General features: G+C 45.2%; 2 protein-coding genes across 5 annotated transcripts in view; one reads left to right on the forward strand and one right to left on the reverse strand.

Moving 5' to 3' along the window:
- The window catches only part of CILK1 (ciliogenesis associated kinase 1), a 36,021-nt gene extending 18,581 nt beyond the window's left edge, over positions 1-17,440 (reverse strand). For 2 of the 4 annotated variants that reach the window (XM_066603791.1, XM_066603773.1), the window contains exons 1-7: positions 16,634-16,717; positions 15,066-15,286; positions 11,925-11,979; positions 10,806-10,927; positions 5,606-5,685; positions 3,665-3,797; positions 1,460-1,631 (exon numbers count right to left, since the gene is read on the reverse strand). In XM_066603791.1, coding sequence (XP_066459888.1) covers positions 1,460-1,631; positions 3,665-3,797; positions 5,606-5,685; positions 10,806-10,927; positions 11,925-11,979; positions 15,066-15,166 — 663 coding nt within the window. In that variant the 5' untranslated portion in view covers positions 15,167-15,286; positions 16,634-16,717. Of the gene's footprint in view, positions 1-1,459; positions 1,632-3,664; positions 3,798-5,605; positions 5,686-10,805; positions 10,928-11,924; positions 11,980-15,065; positions 15,287-16,633; positions 16,718-17,382 lie in introns of those variants that run through there. The other 2 variants (XM_066603781.1, XM_066603800.1) reach the window with 2 other exon arrangements.
- A 142-nt stretch (positions 17,441-17,582) lies between these two features.
- FBXO9 (F-box protein 9) overlaps positions 17,583-21,331 on the forward strand; it is a 44,449-nt gene continuing 40,700 nt past the window's right edge. The window contains exon 1 of the mRNA XM_066603813.1: positions 17,583-17,722. Within this exon, the coding sequence (XP_066459910.1) occupies positions 17,720-17,722 (3 nt within the window). The 5' untranslated portion in view covers positions 17,583-17,719. The remainder of the gene's footprint in view (positions 17,723-21,331) is intronic.

Consider the following 21,331-nt stretch of genomic DNA (forward strand, 5'->3'; position numbering starts at 1 on the left):
AACGTTTCAACCCCAGCAGGGGTCTTTTTCAAACCTAGTTGCTGTTCGCCTTTAATGATATGGACAAGAAAATGCACTTTAAAGTTTCATTACTGCTATACTTAAGGTTCGTCTAGATAGAACAATTATCGGTCAAATGAGCGAAAGCAAACAATAAATCGGTAAGTCTAAAAGCACGAGCCAACCCCTAATGAACAATAGTTTGCTTTTAGCTAGCAGTTCATTTTATTCAGACAAATATATATGCGATTTAAACAGCTTATACGGCAAACATAAAAGACTGAGCAATTTCTAGTTTGAACAAGCCATCTGCCTGTATTAACAGTGTGCACAAGCAAATGAACCAACGATGACAGCAGTCTCTCGGTCAAAAGATAAATAGGCTCATCTAAACGGGCCCTTACAAATGTGCTGCTGCATCTCGTTTGCTCAAGCTCAAAACACGAGACATAGGAGTGAGGTGGGGAAGATGCCAGAAGAGAAAGAAGAACAAATAATAGCACACCACCACTGTTATATAAAACTAAAAATACATAAACATTGCAAAAAGTAGATGCTCAAAGAAATATAAACCGACAAAAAAAAAAAAAAAAAAAAAAAATCTACATTTTTGGAGTAGAATACACAAAACAGCTATACTTGGATCATATTGAACTTTGCTTTTTAATAGATATCATAATATGAAGAGCTCTCTGGGCTGCAATCTTCTAGTGTGTTTTACAAAAAACTGATATGCAGTGTTTTATAGGGGAACTGTGCTTTTGTCACTGCTTAAAAAAAAAACCACCTCACAGCATAATGTTTCTTGGTTCATGCTTACACTTGCTCTCCTCAATTCAATCCCACTGTTCAGCATATCGAATTGGCCGCAGTGATGTAAGGAATTTGGGGGCAGGTACTTTGCACCTGTTTCAATGGATGCCTGTGGCGATGATAGATTTACCAACTTGTAACTTTAAAGCTTACATGCAATTTCAGGTGAGTTTTTAGGTAAAGCTGATCTATATGTGAGAAATAACACCAATTTTACCATTAGACTTGTACCCTGCATTTTTTAGTCCTCTGTAGACTCAGTTTCTAACTGCCAGTTTTCCCTGAGTCGCACCCCAGAAGAGGTGGAGACCTGCTGCTATAATATCCCCATTACACAGAGAAGTGGAGATCCTGCTGATGTATGGATTTTAGCAGTATTTTAGAATAAGTGATCAGTACAGGAGAGGGGAAGGAGGAGTGACTGATAAGTGGAGGGAGGCATTTTCTTTGTAATAAGATAAACTTTTTTATATTTGCTTGTCCTATTGGATTTATGGGAAAAAGGGTAGTTACTCTTTAAACAAGAATATGGCAGGTGATATACCTGTTATTTCATTCAAACCAAGATACAAAAAAAGTCATACTAAGCATACACCGTGCAAGAGTACAAAGAGCTGCAATAGTCTGCACAATATAACAGCCTTGCCTTCTTTGGTGTCCCTAGAACCTGGCAAATCTTGAATATGGTGTCTATTTCACTGGAACCTGGAAAAAGAGGCCTAAGAGTGTAAATTTCAGCCATGATGCAGCCAACAGCCCATATATCAATGGAAGAGCAATAGTTTGTCGATCTAAGCAGAACCTCTGGTGCTCTGTACCTGCGGATGGAAAAAAAAGAAAGTTTATATTACTTACTAAAGAAGTGTGTTATATACGGTAATAAGTTATTAACCTCACCTATATTGCCCTGTGGGTAGGATAATAAAATGGTAACATAGAAATACGTCAAGATTCAGAGTTCTGATTTTTTTTATAGCAACTATAGAATAGGTCACACTGCTGCCAATTTGTTCCGTTGTTCAACACTGTCCTAGGAAACAAGCAATTATAAAACTAGAACTGCTGAACCTGAATGACACCAGATGGACTCCGCTGACTATATTATCGTGGTCCATCTGGATTCCGGTTTGCTTTGATTCTATTTCTTCCTGAATTTTAATGGAAATTTGCGATGGAGGCTCCAAGTGAAAACTCTGATGCAGAATTGAGCCCCATTCTACAAATGCTAGGTTCAACAACTATAAAATATGCACATATGAACCTACACATCCAGTATAGGATGTCTCCCCACTTGGAAACCTGAACCCCTTCATATCTGTATATACACATATAGTGGCTAGTGACTGCTTCATACAGCTTTATGTATAGTACCCCATTCATTTAAAAGATGGCTGGCCCATTGTACGCAACAAGCAGTTTTACCTTTTGTGTCACCTGTTTCAACTGTCTAATCCCTCAATAGGGCTCTCACTCCTATTGTGTAACATGTGATATATTGTAGGTTATGCCTTAGTTTGTCTATGTTGCCTCGGACATTTAAAATGCTGCGCAAAATGTTGGCACTGTATAAAGATTAACAGCTTAAAGAGGCTGGCTCATGGAGAGAACTCCTGTCCCTAACACCCTCTCATATGGTATGCCACTTCCCTTCTGGTGGCCTTCAATCGTAGTACATAGACGGCATTTCAACTGCATGGAAACCATCTAAGGCCTCATGTCCACGGGCAAAAGAAGAATTAAAATCCGCAGCGGATTTTAACTCTTCTCCCGCACGCGGATCCGCACCACATAGGGATGCATTGACCACCCGCGGGTAGATAAATACCCGCGGATGGTCAATAAAAAGGGAGCATGAAAAAATCTGGACCATGCTCCATTATCGTGCGGGTCTCCCGCGGGGACGGCTCCTGCGGGCTTCTATTGAAGCCTATGGAAGCCGTCCGGATCCGCGGGAGACCTAAAATAGGAATTTAAAAGAATTAACTCACCCGCAGCGGACCGGGAAGGTCTTTCTCACGGCCGGATCTTTCTTGCTTCGGCTCGGCGGATGTGCCCGGCGCATGCGCGCGGCACGTCGGCAACGTGCCAGCGACGTGCCGCCGGCGTGACGAGTTCATCCGCCGGCTGAAAAAGAAGATCCGGCCGTGAGGAAGAGAAGACCTTCCCGGTCCGCTGCGGGTGAGTTAATTCTTTTAAATTCTTCTTTACAGCGCTCATGTCCGCGGGGCAGGAGGGACCCGCTGCAGATTCTCCATGTAGAATCCGTAGCGGGCCTGATTTTCCCCGTGGACATGAGGCCTAATACTACATTTTTTCCTGCAGAGGAAAGACCTAAATTACCGTGGCGTCCCCAGGTAAATACATTTTTAAAAAAAATTTAAAAAAAGCTGTTTGCCACAGTTCCCAGCCCCCAAATCCCTGTCAACCAGCTGTGTACAACAAAAGTGAGCTTGGCCGTTTTCTCAGCCATCATTTACAGTTTTAGCCCGGACGCATCGGCCAGCGGCTACCTCATTAGGCAGAGAGGACGGCCCCTGTTCATGGATGATATGAATGGAAATACCCCTCTAATGTCAAGCACAGAAATTTGCATCTGTGTTAAGAAATGGATACACCAGGGCCCTCTATTGTAAAAGCAGGATAGCTGTACTTGTTTAGATTATAGGAAAAGGCCAATATAGTATAAGTGTAGATATTTACTGGATATCTTCTGGGTAGAATGGCATTTTAGATTAGCTTTACATTTTTTTTTTTAATTAATAATAATTTCGGTTTATGACATATAGCAAAGGCTGTCATATTGGCTGTGATTTTTGTAGCATACTTTATTTGCAAGTGAATGTCTTTTTACCATCGAGTAGACACATAATCTGTGTAAGGTGGCCGAGATCTTGTTTCCCGAGCTAATCCAAAATCAGCTATTTTCACAAGCTCTGGTCCCATGCAAAGGAGGTTTTCTGGTTTTAAGTCCCTGTGGAAAAAACCTGAAAAAAAATAAATAAATAGATTCCCATATTAAAAGGTCTAAAATCAAAACACTTTGTATAATTGTGTAAAAATCTAGTACACCATGCAAAGAAATAACTGGCAAGGAAAATGGCTGTGATTCCCACTAATCAGCTGATTGAAAATAAGTGCAGTTTCCTCTTCTGAGGCCTATGACTTCCCGTTAATGTGTCACATGGCCTAGGAGCAATTCAGTCCCATTAAGTGGATGGGATTGAGTTGCTAAACCAGGCAGAGCCACTATATAATGTACAGCGCTGTGCCCGATATGGACTCAAGCAGCTGCGGCTCACACTCAAGTGCTGCTGTCACTTCAGTCAGCTGGTTGGTGGGGATCCCAAAAGGTGGACCCCTGCTGATGAACTACTGACTATATCCTGAGGATAGGTCATCAATAGTTTAGTACTGGACAACTCCATTTTCAAGTCTGTATGTACAAAACACAGACGTGGAAAATAAGTGTCCATGGTGTAAAGACAGTGCAACAGTACAGACCGGAAGTATTGTCACGATGACAAAGGATTAGAGATACCTAAGGCTTCTGATATTTAACTTCAAGAAATGATAATTCTGCAAAGTTAGAAGTTTACTTAGAGGCTCTCCACTTTGGACAATCTTACTTGTTAGAAGGGTCCCTTGCCAAGAAGCTGATCACAAGAAGTCTCCACTCAGTTAGGAACTGCAGCAATTAGCTGTAGTCTAGGATGAAACCTGGAAGTGTCCCAATGACCTGGCAGCGCCACCACAGGTAAAGTTAAGCATTACATAGGGCGCATTCAAATTAATAGATTGTTTGTATAGTACAGGACTGGGTGTGAGAACCACTCTTTACAAACACTCTCCACTCTGGCCAAGAGTTGAGGATCTTTGAAAGGGACCCCCGCTAACCATTAACAAAGGAATTCTACAATAGGGTACTTGAAGATGGGTTTTCTAAAATGGGATAAGAAAATTGTTAATTTTTCTGGTAGCTCTCCTTTAGTAGGACTCAACTTGTACATGCATGAATATAAACAGTTAAAGGGATCTCCAAGAGAAAAACCACTGCCGACCTATCCTGAGAACAGGTCACCAATCGTAGATTAGTGGGAATACTGCAGCTTTCTACCACTCACTCATCAGCTGAATGGCAGGGTTCCTAATTCACTTTGCTGTTGGTGGCCTATCCTGAAGATAGATCACCAATCGTTTCCTCTTGGAAAATCTCTTTAGAAATGGAACCCATTGAACATGCTGTGTATTACAGTGCAGGAAAAGCTGAGCGGACTGATATATAGGTTTATGGGCTTAGAGGCATCAGCAGTGGAGTCATTTCTTTGTGCACAGTCATAAACGGATAGACATTAATCACTGAAAAGACCACCCAGTGGACTGAGGTGATACTTAAAAGGGAGCCTGTCATGACCTTTGAGCCCCATAAACTACGTTATGGGGCTCAAAAGCTCAGCGAATGGGGAGTTGCGTTTCATGGAGCCCTGTTCCAGTTCAAAGGCCCCACGAAATTGGCACATGCATATAGCGTAATTTCTTTCAGCTGGCTCTGTGAGCGCATTCTCCCATTCATCTCTATGGGAGAAACTAGCACAGATCAAGCTAAAGAAATTCTCACTGTGCGCTCATTGAGCTTTGTGGGGCCACAGCACTGGAACAGGGAGCCAAGCGAGTGTGCAAAACTCCCCGTTTCCTGACCTTTGAGCCCCATAAAGTAGTTGATGGGTCTTAGAGGTGATGACCGGTGCCTTTTTAAATGAATAAAATGCAAGAAGGATACATTTGTGATAATTACCATATTTGTGTATGAAAGCGAGCCCTTGTAGTATCTGGTACATAATGTTTCGGATGGTAGATTCAGGAAACAATTTGTTCCTGTGGAGAATTAGGGGGGGGGGGGGGGGGGGAATAATTACACATCCGTAAGCGAAATAGATATTGAAATGGTCTTGCTGTAATAATCTATAAACATTTCAAACCAGGTAATAAAAGGATCAACTTTAAAAGGGAACCAGTGCAAACAAGTTTCATCTTCAAAATGCGGTGTCAATTCTAGCTTTGAGATGTAGCAACTTTGCAAAATACAAGTGAATAACGTAAGGTTTGGCCAGGAATATATTAAATATACCATATTTTTTGCGTTATAAGACACACTCCTCCCCCAATGCGTGTGTGAATGTGTCAGTGCGTCATATAAAGTGAACGTGCTGAAATTCAGACCCAGATGGCAGCTGAAAAGGATCGCAAGTCCTTCTCACAGAGGTGCCCGGCCGAGATCACATACATAGCAGGAGAGCAGAGGGGCTGGTGCAGCTGATTGGTGGTGGCAGGGTAGCAGCAGGGAGCTCAGTAATTAGCTGTTTGTATGGGCGGCTCGCCTGCTATGGAGCAGACTGTGTGATAAGGATCGGATGTCCGCTCCATAGCAGCACTTAGTACCCAAACAAACAGCTGATTATTGGGATGGAACTGCTGCTGCCCAAAATACAGCCATCAAGCAGATGAATTACATTACACAGTGTTTTATCAATACTTAGCATTACTTAACATGCAAAACCTACACAAGTTCATACTGCACAATTTCTGCAACTGTTCCATTCATATGAATAGGGTTTTGCAGAAGTCCATCAGCATGTTGCAAAAACACCATTTTGATGAATGGAGGATACATATAGATGCAGCAAATCTGCTAAGTGTAAATATACCAATAATACCCAAAGCTGCACTGATCTTTCTACTGCTTCCTCGCAGAATCAGCCGACCACTTGCTGACAGACATCCCTAACAGCAAAGCTCTGGTTAATATATCCTACTTGAAGGCTTTACTTTTCAAAATGCAAATACCTAACTTGCAGGCAATGAGCTAGCAGGAAATGTCTGGAGCATTTCGACATACAAGTCTATGAGGGAGCGCAAACACAGCACTCTAAAAAAGGGCAGTTTCATGCCACTCGCTAACATCAGAGGGGGACCCAGCGGGATCACGGGAGAGTATAAAGGGGCGCATTCACATCAACGATATTCTTGTGAATGTTTTTTTGCAATGCAAATAAAACTCGTACAAATATGAAATCCACCCTTTTGGATGGATTCAATCAATCACACAAGCAACTTTCCTTACAGCGTCGCTTAGAGGAAAATTTTTCTTTTTTTTTTTTTTAAATCACAGCATGTTCGATTTGGGTGTTCCCTTGAAACAAGCCCATTGTCTTTCAAGGTCCCACTGAAAACATCGCACTGTGTCACTTCACAGGCTGTGCAACATGCATGCAAGTGCGATGCGATGCTTCCCACTAAAGTCAACGAGAAACACTTGCGATGAAGACAAGCGGGGGGAGGATCACAATTTTACAGAAGCCAAAACGCTTCCCATTGCCGTAAAAGTCACACATTGGCTGGAGCGATATCGGACCAAGTTTCTCGGGCAGATATCATGCTGCACTGTGTGAATGTAGACTTAAGACATCAGCTGTAGGAAGGTACAGAGGAAGGTTCACCACTGGAGAACTCCTTCAAGCTTAATAGGCTCCAAGACATATGGTAAAGCTGGGTTCACACCAACACTAGGTTGTACCATTGTTTGGCTTCTGGAGGGGCGTGGCTTGGTTGCCGAAGTGAATGGTTGCCTGACTGCAAAGCTCCCAAATCACCAGGGCCCTAAAGTGACTCCAAAGCTCTAATTCTACAGCCAAACAGACTGAACCTGCTGCCCAGCTATCCAGGATGCCATGGAGGGGAAAGTGACCAACAGCTAAGCTAGAGAAGCTAAATCAATTTTTACTTCTCTCAGTCTTCAGCGCGGGACCAAGTTGGCACGCCCAGAACCTCACGTGGAAGCTCCGTCATGCCTGCATCTGCTGAGCAAATCACAAGCGTGCAAAATCCAAGGAGGTGAAAGCCAGGAGTTCTCAAAATGACTTGGTCATTATCAACTACCCAACCACATGGCAGATAGTCACCACCATGAAAGTGATGATAGATTGTAAGGAGAATCTTAAGGCTAATTTTACTCAAGTAATTCAGCGCCTTACCTGAGCAATCTCTAAAGCAGAAAATAAAACTACCCATATGGAGACCAAGATGGCAGAATTCACAACATCACACAATCTAGTAGACTCACACTATAATTTGGAATCAGAAGAAGTTGAGGAACTTCTAAATAAAGTGGTGAACCTAGAGGACAGGTCACACCGCAATAATATTAAGTTCAGAGGAATCCCAGAAATTGTCTCTGCTTCTAAGTTAAAGCGCCATTTGCAAAACCTTGTGAAATCGCTGCTACTGGCTTGTTCCTTGCAGGATCTCATACTAGACAGGGCACACAGACTCCCTGCCCTAAACATCTGGCAGACCATGTACCAAGAAATGTCTTGGCCCATATTCAGTTTGGTTAAGGAAAAGCTCCTAGGAGGTGGCCAGGAAAATGGGTGCATTACCTGCGTCTTATTGAGTTTTGCTGGGGAGACAGTCTAATATCATCTGACTCCAGGAGACCAATACAGATACTTGCAAATTCAACATTTCCTACTCTACTTGACATATTTGCTAAAGGAACTCAAGTATTAAATCCTATATATGCATTACTACAGAATCATAGTAAACAGAACAAAACATACCCTCTGAAAGAGTGGGAAAGGGAGTTGGGTCAAAAATTAGACAGAATAGAAGCAAACCTTCTATCGGATTCATTAAAAAAAAACAAAAAAACACTAAAAGTAGTACCGTGTTTCCCCGAAAATAAGACATTGTCTTATATTAATTTTTGTTCAAAAAGGTTTAACTTTTTTACACGTATAGCTGCCTGGACACTATTTAAATAGACTTTTTAAATTAACTGTTAGCAGGTCTTAATTTTGGAGTGGGACTTATATTTCAAGCATCCTCAAAAAGACTGAAAAATCATTTTGCATCCTCACAAATTCTGGAAAATCATGCTATGTCCTATTTTCAGGGGATGTCTTATTTTCAGGGAAATAGGGTGTTATATGCCAATCTGTCTGTCTAAGATATACTTAGATTGCACAGCTGACTGTTGAAGAAACTGTGGCCACCTGAGATCATTACTGCATATATTGTGGAACTGCCCTTTCACTTACTATCTTCTCGGGTTGGTCATACAGTCTAAAAATCTCCCACTAAACTCCCACTGAAGTTTCAAATTCTGGGATGCAAAGTGCTGGCATTATCAAACTTGGTTATACGTAGACACTGGAAAGTCCTGACATCCCCAACATAGGGGAAACCAGCACTCTGATAAACCAAACGTGTGTATGAAAAATATCTGCAAACACCTACATTCTCAAAATCCCTACATACATAGAGAGCCTGGATATCTTACAATCAGTGTATATCTGGATAATTGTCATATTGTTCTACTTTTGTAGAGTCCCATATTTATATCGGATAGTTGAAAATCCACAGGAACTATACCTATAACCTACCTGCACTAGTTAGGTCCAATGCACACAGGCGTATTTGCAATGTGGATTCCGGAGCAGGTGTCCGCCTCCAGATTCCGCAGCAAATTCTGCCTATATACCCGCTATTGAAAAATCGTTTTCCATGTCCACGAGCGGAAATAAAGAGCGGTTTTCCACTCATGGAGGGAAAATTGCAGCATATTCTACTGATGTGCAGATGGCTTCCATTGAAGTCAATGGAAGCCATCCTATACTGACACTGCGGCCAGGCCGCGGAATCCGTGTTATCGCCTAATGTCGATGTGGCATAATCTGTACTGCGCATGTGCGCTGGCTGGCCCATCTGCAATACAGATGAAGAATCCAGACAGGAACGCAGGGGTCACCGGCAAGGCACAGGGTCGGATTCTAGTGCAGGATCCCGCATGCGGAATCAGAGCCGGCCATGTGCATTCAGCCTTATTCAGCTACCTTTCCCTTTCACACATTTGTTTAAACCAATAGATGTAACTTTCACCCTATAACCTACCCAATTCAGGATACAAATTACATGTCTTATGGAATGTTATATCCGTATCTCATTGTATGTGTTAGCTTGTTAATTCCCATTTTTAAAAGAAAAAAAAAAAACAAAAAAACACACAAAACCCGTACATCTCAAATCTGGCATATACTGAACAGGAAAGACTTAAGAACTTATTTTTGTATAAAAAAGAAGGGAAAGGGGGGGGGGGGGACATGATCGAAACCATTAACGATGTTAATACGGTTAATGAGGGAAGGAATTTTATTATTAGGAAAGTAAAACACTGGAAAAAGGGGGCGCAATCTGAGATTAGTTAGGAGAAAATAAAAGGGATGTCAGAATGTTTCTTTTGTTGTTAGCTGAAATAGTAGATGTTTGGAACAATCTTCCAGCAGAGGTGGTTGGGAAATCAACAATTAATTAATTCAAGCATGCCTGGGATAAGAATAGATCTATATTGAGAGAAATAAAAGGGGCAATAAGGGCAGAGTAGATGGACCAGGGGGGATTTTTCTGTCACCACTTTTCTATGAACCTGGAGGGCACCGAATGGACCCCACTGAGTCTAACAGGGTCCATCTGTCTTCTGTCATGCCAGCAGAAGAAATAGTGAAGCATGAAGAGTTCAGCTTAAATGGAACAATTTGTCAGCCCATTTCTTATGTTAACTTGAACCAGAAATTAGAGATGAGCGAGCGTACTCGGATAAGCGGTACTCGCTCGAGTAATTGGCTTTATCCGAGTACCGCTGTGCTTGGGGCTAAAGATTCGGGTGCCGGCACGGAGCGGGGAGCTTCAGGGGAGAGCGGGGAGGAACGGAGGGGAGATCTTTCTCTCCCTCTCTCCTGCCCGCTCTCCCCTGCTCCCCGCTGCGACTCACCTGTCAGCTGCAGCGGCACCCGAATCTTTAGCCCCGAGCACAGCGGTACTCGGGTAAAGCACATTACTCGAGCGAGTACCGCTTATCCGAGTACGCTCGCTCATCTCTACCAGAAACGTTTCATTATGTAGAATGGATACAGATAGCAGCTTATCAGTTTTCTGCATACCGATCTTTCATCAGCTGATACAGATTTTCTTTCATGTATTCAAATATAAAATAGAGGTGATCATTTTCTCTAATGACTTCCTTCAGTTTAATGACATTGGCATGATTAAGCTTCCTCAGAGACTAGAAAAACAAACAAAACAATATTAGTGTTTCCCTCTTAACACAGGTTATAATAACACCACCATAAGTACATTACAGAGTAACTACACAAATAAAAACAGAACAAAAAAACTCCCAAAACATACATGTAAAAAGTTTTGATCAGTGGGATCTGATTGTTGAGAGCCATGCTAATCGCTGAAATAAAGGGGCTGCAGCGCTCACCTGAGTGTTGTAGGTGTCATTGCTGCCTGTCTGCTGAAAACAGACGCACAGACACCCGAGCCCATCTTCAGCTGCCGAATAGAGCAAACACTGATCAACTTTTGACATGTCGCTCTGACATGTCAAAAGTTTTTCTAAACGTGTAGTTACTTTCTAAAGACTTTTTTTTAAATTATTGATCTACATGTAAACTGGACTTAGGCCTCATGTCCACGGGGAAAATCAAATCTGCTCCGGATTTGTAACGCGGATTTGGGCCGCGGATGCAGTGCGGATGAGCTTAAAATAGTATTTTATTGCATGCGGATGACACGCGGATGCGTTTTTTTTCACGCGTGTATGCACGCGGATGGCATTTTTGCATCTGCGCGTGAAAAAAAATGCAAGGCCACTGAAAAAGAAGCCAAACTTGTAATCCGCATGCAGATTTCACGCACCCAAATAAATGGCATTTAACACCCGCAGCGGATTTCCCGCACCCCATAGAGATCAATGGGGCCATCCGGAGCGTGATCCGCACCTAAATGGAGCATGTCCATTTTTTTTCATGCTCCATGATTTTTCTAATTCACATTTATTGACCATCCGCGGGTATTTAGCTACCCGCGGGTGGTCAATGCATTCCTATGGGGCGCGGATCCGCGCGCGGGTGATCCGCTGCGGATTTTAATTATTATTTTCCCCGTGGACATGAGGCCTAAAGCATTTTTGTATTTGTTTCTTATTAAAGACTGGAGCCATTTGGCTTCTGCAGGGGAAAGAAGAGTAGAAGAGTACAGGATTCAATAATTACCTTTAGCTCTCGAAGGTTCATGCATTCATCCCAGGAATAAAATTTTCTTTTCATTCTATTTAATAAAATGTAAAGTTAAGAGGATTAAACACATATCTAGGTCTAAGGCCTCCTGCTGCACACAGGCGTATTTGCATTGCCAGACTCTGCAGCAAATACAGCCCATAGTATTCAATGGCAAAAGGCCATTTCATCTCCATGAGCGGAAATAGATTGCGATTTTCTGCTCGCAGAGAATAAACCGCAGCATGCTGCGATTTTGTGTGAGTTACTGGAAGCCGTCCCTCCCACGGCACTTCTGCAGTGAACACTGCGGAAGCATCGCAGGATTCATGTCACCCCCCCCCCAGCACCGGCGGCTACTGCGCATGCGCGACGGAGTGCCGTCCAGCACATCCGCAGCGTATGCAAAAGCTGCCGGACAGGTAAGCTGGGGTCACCGGCTGGGCACCATGTCGAACTCCGCTTCGGGAAACCCGCATGCGGGGTCTGACACACCCGTGTGCAGGCAGCCTAAGTTACACTTATCTAAACACTACTACACACAGAACAGCAGGTTTGTGTTACAGCTAATTCATACACTATCACAGTGGTGACTTAGAGTAAAATCGTTATTCCAACGATTAAAATATACACGTAGGGGCACGACACATAAAACAAAACAAAAGTGATTAAAGGACATGGTGTGGACCATCCAACCACACCATAGGCAGTCACTAAAGGTAAGTGTTTGATCACACTAGTATGTGTGTGGGTGTCAAAATATGTGGTTCCCAATGACCACAAAATTTCTGGTCCTGCTTATGGCCAGTTAGGCAGGGGGCCAAAACTTGGTTGTATATTAGCACACCAGATGTGTTAGAATGAGATGTCTCTGGTTGCTACTTCTTAGTATTGTGTAACCCACACGTCATAAGTAGGTTCAATTATAGTGACTCAGGTATACGTTTCTTCACATTCATTACAAAGGAGGATTAGAGATACTCGTCCGGCTCTTAATAGAGAAACGGAATTTGGTCTATGCCAAGGGAGACATCTCTCGAGGATTCTGAAGATGTCGAATATATTGCAGGATTCCCAATGAGAGAGCCTCCCAAAGGTATAATACGGCCTCCCTTCTATTGATAGGGGTCGTATTTTAGAAGATACTAGACCCCAGGAATTTAAGATCCCTTTACTTATTTAATTTCTCATTAATTTGTTGCTCATTAGTTTGTTGCTCGACGCGTTTCACCACTCAAGTTTGGGTGGATCATCAGGAGCAATATGAATTAAGATTAGATATTGTTGACGATATTAAAGGGTCTAAATAGACCAGTTCGTAAAGAAACTAGTGTCCCAATCTTTAGAGGACCAGCTGTTACAGCAGAGATAGTGAGGGTTGAATACCACCTAGAGTGAGATCCTTAATCCTCCAGTGTCTCATATTAAGTTGGACACAGATGTGAGGTTATCAAAGGTGTCTCACCCCAACGTCAAAGAATGACATTGAGTACGACTGTCATGAGATTTTTGAAAAGGGAATTAATGAAAAATATCCTCAGAACTCGAGCCCTCATATAAGCATAGGGATACGTACGTATCCTGTTGGGGTGAGCAGAGTATACTGGGTGACTGGTCTCCGTTTCAAAATTAGACAGCCAGATGGTCGGCGTCCCATGCAATATGCGTGATGGGGCGCCGTACCAATGTCTCAGAGGTGTTTGTCTCCGTATCTCTCAGGGTACGTGTCTCCCAGGGGAGGGAGGTGCAAACACCTTGCTCCTTGGTGGTATTCCCCCAATTCAAATCTTTTCCTATTTCAATTGCAAGAGTGAGCTAGTCAATTTCTGGCTCATTCGTATAGGAATAGTCTAAAGATACCCGCCCGAGTTTCTTTTCCCAAAGTGTCAAAATTGACAGAAGAGAAGGATGGATACAAGAAAAAATAACAAAGCTGGTGTCTGTAGCCCGGATGGTAGGCTAGTATCCGTGATGCCTCTACTGTACCCCTGTATGCCTGCGATTTCATATGGTGACATGCTTCATTGGATTACTTACATATGTTTAGGGTTAGAAGCATTCCTTCCAGGGGAGAATATGTCTGCACACACCTACAGATCCATATTAAAGAGTATAGATTCCATGCAATGCTGTAGAAATGAGGTCTATGTAACTTGGGTCGGTATTGCTGATAAAGCTCCAACTGAATTCAATTGATGCAGTGCCTACATTACCAAAAGAGGGCCACTGCACTATGGACAGAGCAGTCCTCTTCCAGCTAATTGGCGGGGATCCTGAGATGCAGACCCCCGCTGATCAACTATTCAGGACCTAGCCTGAATACAGGTCATAAATGATCAAGTCCTGGACAACCCCTTTTAATGTTCAATGAGGTCATCCACAAGTTACACTAAAATCGCAGAATTACAAAAACTTTAATGCCTCTCTAGGTGAAAAAAAGCAAGCAGCCTTGCAACCACTGTGAAAAATCCAACCAAGTTGAATTTTTTGCAGCATTGCAAGGTTAATGATAGGCTTTTCCCGAAAAAAAAAATGGTTCAGGTCATGTCTCTGTATCAGGCTGGTGTTACATGGTTGAGGGAGATATCAGGCCATGATTCACGGCCCAATATCGCACTTTCCGCCATGTGAATGCGAGGCATTTTCATGCGAAAACACCCTTGCATCATTGAGGGGAATCCCTTCATCACCAATGGGCCTGAAGGGGATTCTTTCCGCCAGGGCTGAAGGAGATTGCAGAGTCCTCCCATTGCTTTCAATGGGGCTGGCCCCATTGAAACCAATGGGCGATATTGCACGAAGATACAACATGCTATGATGCGTGTCCTGCATAGCATCATATCATAGTGCCATGCAGTAAAACATCGCTCACGGGTATGACCTCATTCAAATGAATGGGGTTCATATTTGTACACGATTTTCTCGGCCTTGTGAAACTGGCCTCACTGTGACTCAAGGACAACACTGTTGTGACGCTTTTCACTGCTGAAGTCTGATTTTCAGAATTTGTGATTTTTAAAGATTAAAACATTGCTAATTTTCTATTAAAACAACCCCCCCCCCCTCAAAAAAAAAAAAAAAATGCAAGTTAAGCGAACAATGAAGATACCAAAACCTCCTCTATATCAAATAACTTACTTTTTAATTGCAACCAGCTCCCCTGACTCTGTGCTTCTTGCAAGGAGGACAGAGCCATAAGTGCCATCTCCAAGCTGTTTGATAGTCGTATAACGGTTCATGATGACAAATCAAGGGTGGAAGGGACATTTCAATAGAAGCAGGGTGCCTCACTTGCAAGACACTGAACCCTCGAAGCAGAATCACAGCGCAAGATGAGCTTTACTTGTAGATGATCACCCCTGTACGGACAAGAAATGAGTAATGTTCATTAGAATAAGAGGATCCAGGAAATCTAATCTATTTGATTCACTAGAGACTTCCTATTCCCAAATGACAAGTGTCACATATCTGTCACAGCAGGCACTAGTACTGGTACCAGAGACCAGTCACTCCAGCGGCATACATAAACCCATTACCAATCACTGCTTATTCTTGCATTTATAAATACACAAGTCTATGTGGGAATACACGAGCTTTACCTTACGTGTAGGAAACCATCGCCCGCCGAGTCTCTACCCACTTCCTGTACAAGAAGTCTCCTTGGAAAAGACGGCACATTACCTGCTGCATCACTTAGCAACACTACCTGCAAGTAACTAGACGGCTCCTGGGGGAGAGTCAGCCAAAGAGGGAGCTGCCACAGGTGGACGAACAATGACAGCCAAACCCATTTAAACAATGGCTGCACAATACAAATGTGTAGGAGAGATCGCTGCAGAAGAGCCTGTGCTTAGTTTAAAGGGCACTTCTACACTGTCACAGCCTGCTGCATTATGTCTTACTGTTCCTCTGCTATTCCTCCAATCAGTGCTGAATGTGTAGTGACACGCCCCCTTTAACAAGGGGAATGGTAACGCCTACTTGTCAGTGTACCCAGCAGGAATAAGATGAACACCACAAGGCAGAATTAAAACAAAGATAGTCTATGACATTTGGAGCAAGTGCAGTACACAGAATGGCCTGCAGGGGGCTTGAGAACAGGCAGACTGAGATCCAATTAGAAGCTGTATGGGTGTAGTTGGAGGAACTAAACCTCCAGCCACATTACTGCTGGGAGCTACTCTGTGAGAGAGACAGGTAGCTCAGAAAGAGCCCGAGGTCCGGTGCGGACTAAGTGGTGGGAATACCCCGAGTCTGACAGGGTAGGACGCCCCCTAGACTGACACCCTGGTTGGGTACGATATCATGGGCACTGCTAGGCCACTGTGTTAGGGAGTATTGTAATCTTATGTGTGTTACATTATTTACCGCATGTGTGTACTGTGCCTAAAACAGCAGGGGGAAGACTTATCTATTATGGCTGCCAAGATAAATGCTGCCGGTCAAGGAAGCAGGACCCCATTGACTAGAATGGGGTCCGTCCGCTTTCCAACTAGCTGCTCGGCTTTTGGACAGGGGCGGGCAGGCAGGGGCTGCCCAGCACAGTCCCGGCAGGGGCTACCAAGCACAGTCCCGGCAGGGGCTACCAAGCACAGTCCCGGCAGGGGCTATATATATTTGGTCAGAGCAGGGATCCAGCACACTTGTAGTCCCTAAGCATCACTCTGGCACTCGTCAGTCATCCGCACCATGGACACAATGGTTACCAGTGAGGACGCCGCCGCTCACAGCCTGTCTCCTCCGCCGAGCCGCTCGCACCCCTCCCTCTCCCCGCTGCTCCGTCCGGCAGGCATATTAACACATTCTGCCGCAGTTCTCCAGCGCGGCCGATTCACCCAATCAGCTGGCTGGAATCGGCACATGTGACTACACAGCGTGCACGCGGATTGCCTGCAGCAGCCGTGTGCACTACACAGTACAGTTAAGCAGCCGTGTACTACACACTCCACTTAAGCAGCACGGGGTTAGGGTTTAGGGTTAGGTTTAGGGTTAGGTTTACGGTTAGGTTTAGGGTTAGTGTTTAGGGTTAGGGTTGGGGTTAGGGTTAAGCTTTAGGGTTAAGGTTTAGGATTAGTGTTTAGGGTTAGGTTTAGGGTTGGGGTTAGGGTTAGGTTTAGTTAACCCTAACCCTAAACCTAACCCTAAACCTAACCCCGTGCTGCTTAAGTGGAGTGTGTAGTACACGGCTGCTTAACTGTACTGTGTAGTGCACACGGCTGCTGCAGGCAATCCGCGTGCACGCTGTGTAGTCACATGTGCCGATTCCAGCCAGCTGATTGGGTGAATCGGCCGCGCTGGAGAACTGCGGCAGAATGTGTTAATATGCGTCCGGCAGGGCAGTCTCTCTGCTCTTCTCTCCAGTTCCGGCAGCTTCACATTACTACAAGTAGCGGACTGTACTCGTATAGCGTAGACCAGCAGGATCAGGAGACACAGCAGCGCCCCCTGTATATACCTCCAGTCACTACACGTATCTTCGAGAACTGACGCCGCTCTGTACCGCGCTGTCCTCTCTCTGGTTCCGCAGCCGGCCTCTCTCCCTCTAGTTCTCTTCTCTTTTGTTCCGGGACCTCATCTTGCTGGCGTCAGCTTCTCCTCTCGCTGGTTCCGGGGTCTCGCCTCTTGTAAAAAAAAGCTCAGAGTGCTCGTTCCCGGTGCTGCTACGCTCGGCTCCCGGGTGTCTACGCTCAGTCATGGCCGCCGCTCGCAGGTCCCGCTCAGACTCCCGCTGTGTCCTGCGTTTCTCCGACCGAGAACTGTGCTGAGCTGAGAGGACCCCGCAGCCGCCCAGCATGGTAATCCCCGGGCGCGGGGTGGTAGACGGCAGCTTGTTTAGGGGGTGTGTGCGCAGATGGGCCAAACACAGGGCGTCACGTGATGGGGGCCGGCCAATCAGGCGCGGTTGATGGCTGTGCACACCGCAGTGCTGACTAGCTGTAAACACAGGGCCGTCAGCTGTCAGTGTGCCCGTCTGTGCAGCCGCCAGTGGGCGCCTGAGAGTGCGCATGTTACAGCCTGGGTTATGCTGGCAGCAGCATGCCTCTGCCTTGTGGTCTGTGGGGGGCTTCAGCATGCAGCACATATGGAATTTCCATGGCGTGTGGCGCAGATCCACCGCGCATTTCTTCCACTACATTTCGCGCCGGCCATGGTTATATTTACACGGCGAAATCTGAAAAATATTTTTCTGCCTCCAAAAACCACAGAAGAAACCCGCTATTAAGGCCTCGTTCACACGAACGCACATGAAAACCTCGCACTAGAACGCGGCCCTGCCATGCTTCGGTTTCAGTTGCTTCATTCAGATGAACATGTTTTTTCCACGCAAAATATTCCCATGAGAAAAAAAATCGTACCTGCTTGATGGTTTTCAGCCATCTTTTTATATGGCGCCTGAATATATAGGTATTGCCCTATTTACGCAGAAAGCTCCCCAAGACTTGTATGGCAGCAGAAAAAAGGGAGGGGGTTACCTGCGTACAGCGGGGGGAAAAGACGGCAGCCGGCCTGATTAGGCATTAATTGTCATTCTAATCCATGGGAAGGGCTCTCACACGGGCATAGGTGATTCTTGGTTGGCCGTGTTACGGACACAGCGTGAATCAGAGGCAGCCATGAACAAGTGACGGCTGCATCTCCTGTCTGTGCGCCCGTTCAGTATACGCCCAGGCCAGATGCCGTCGGTGGGGGGGGACAGTTTAACTCTGCTAAACTATCCCCCCTTTCCACCAGCTCTCTGCAAGGGGCCGGCAGGAGTTCGTGTTCCAAGCTTCCCCCTCCTGTCAGCTGCCAGCAATGTTAGGGGGCGAGAGATTAGCAACTAGCTCCTCCCCCTACCACTGCAAACAGCCGGCAAGGGGGTGGGAGTTTAGCAGTCACGGTGCTAAACTCCCTCCCACCTCCCTTGTTCGGCAGCTACTATAGGCTACCATAGGAGTCTATGGGAGCCGCTGCCGCATTCCGGCCAGAAGATATTTCCTGAACGATCCTTTCTGGCGGGTGTAAAAATGTGCTATCTTGGCCGACCATTTTTACGCTGCTGTAAACCAATGCATCAGATGGGCAGCGCGTGTCAGCTCTATTTTCACAGCATGTATCGGCTCCACACGGGCCGATATACACTCATGTGAATGAAGCCGAAGGGTGTAACATGCAAATGTGTGATCGGGCATTTGGATCGCAAAAAAAGCCGATCGGCTAGCACAGATGTATCAGCCTGCTTCTTGCCGTCTCCTCCATTCATGCGAATATACGTTCCTATGGGCGAATCTTTCAATGCGTACATTCGTGTGAATGAGCCCTAAATCTGTGGGTTTCTGCTTTAGTAATGCACACATGCAAATTTGCATCTGGATTTAGACCTTCTCAACAGGCAAATCCACATCAAGAAGTGACATACCTTCTTATGTTACACAGGGGGAAAGTGGAACAATGCCTCTACAGCGCCACCTATTGGAAGGCAGCATTCCTGCAAGTCAGTGTCAGACCTTTTAATAGACCTTGTAACAGTGACTGTGAATATAAGCCAAAGGCAGAGTCTCTCCGAAAGTAAAATATAAGCATGTGCAGACAGACTGTTTCGGGTGATTGCCCCTCATCAGTGTGCATAAGTTTGCTGGTCTGGATAGTGAGAGGCCTGTAGATGAGGGTCAGGATGGGTATAGGTTCTCCTTGTGGAAATAATCTACTAGGTATGAGGAGCCTTGGCGTCATGCACACGGCAGGCATGGATTCTGTGTGGGGAATTCCACATGGAATCCGCCCGCGACCCTGCTTACCTGTCATTTCTTCTGTACTGCGGATGTGGCTCTGGCGCACATGTGCAGTACAAATGTCCCCGTGCCGTCGCCAGGTGACACTTCTGCAATGCTCATTGTGGGATGGATGGCTTCAATTGACTTCAGGTGAAGCCGTCCCTGCGTGTCCTGCACTAAAATACACTATGCTGCGATTTTATTTTCGGCACGTAGTGTCTGCAAATAAAATACGTGTCTGTGTCTGGAGAGAGGAATCTCCACGCACATCTATGGGCTAATTGAGCAGCGGATCGCCCGCGTCAGTGACAAGCGTGGGAACCACAATTCAATTTGCCCTGTCCGCAGGAGGCCTTATAAGGCCATCCATGCTCCTCTGGGAAATATGCAAAGGGGAAGATGGAACAATGCCTCTGCAGCGCCACTTATTGGAAGGCGGCATTCCTGCAAGTCAGTGTCAGACTTTTTAACAAGCCTTATAACAAGCACTGGGGATTGTGAGCCAAATTCAGAATCTTCAAACGGCTATCTGTACGTGTTTGTCTTCTTATAGAGAAGACTCTGGCTTTGGTCCACAATTGCAGGAATGCTACCTTCCAATTGGTGGCGCTGAAGAGGCATTGTTCCATTTTCTCATTTGCATAAATTTCCCAGAGGAGCATGATCGGCCTTATAAGTCTCTTCACATCTTCCAGGGGCTCTCTTTAAGGAGAAACGCTACGCTTCTTATTTTTTATTTTTCAGTTAGAGCATGGCTTCCCATTAAGAATCGGCGTTGTATCCGCAACAAATTCCGCCATGTAAACGTACCCTTAGGTTACGTTCATGTGAATATTTCTTGAAGAATCTACATTAGAAATCCATGGATGCGCCAGCAGATCTGCACAAGAATTAGCCTTATAATAATTTAGTGGGTTTAATCCTTTCCACTCCAATGCCTGACCTGGTCCGACGACATGAGCTTCCTCTATAGCTCCGATGTCGGAAAAGGTCTGCAACTGCACCCGCTTATCAGACACATCAGGTGCAAATGCACTCCTGCACTGGTCCTCATTGAGGACCCCCGAGGAGAAGGCAGAAAGGGTTTTTAACTCCTTTTGCCTTCTTCTTTACACATTACCTAGCGCTCAATTAGCGCTATGTAATGCAGAGAGAATGTGGAAGTAACACTTCCGCATTCCGCCCAGCGATCATGTGACCGCCGGGAGCCTGCTGAACTCAGCTGTCACTGCCTAGGTCGGGAGGATGAAGAGAGAATGCGGAAGTGTTGCTTCCGCATTCCGCCTGGCCATGATGTGACCGCCGGCACACTCCTGATCTCGGCTGTTAAAGATCAGGAGGGTAAAGGGAGAATGCATTCAAATAAATTGGAGCTGGGGAGAATGGACGGGGGAAAAAAATGGATTGGAAAGGGTTAAGCTGCAGATAATGAGCATGCTGCAGATCTTAAAGGGGTTGTACCACAGGTTTTACCCTATCTCACTGTTAAGACCACCGTCAATCTCAAGATCAGGACTCCCGTATCCCGTTCTGCCTGTCACTGCAGAGGTTGCTTCTTCCTCCGCAGTGACATCACTGTGAATGGAGCGCTGGCTGAGCATGCACAGCCGGTGCTCCATTCATTTCAATGGAGCTGATGGAAAAATATGG

Source organism: Eleutherodactylus coqui, chromosome 1 (genome assembly GCF_035609145.1).
Source record: "Eleutherodactylus coqui strain aEleCoq1 chromosome 1, aEleCoq1.hap1, whole genome shotgun sequence".
NCBI classification, from domain to species: Eukaryota; Metazoa; Chordata; class Amphibia; order Anura; family Eleutherodactylidae; genus Eleutherodactylus; species Eleutherodactylus coqui.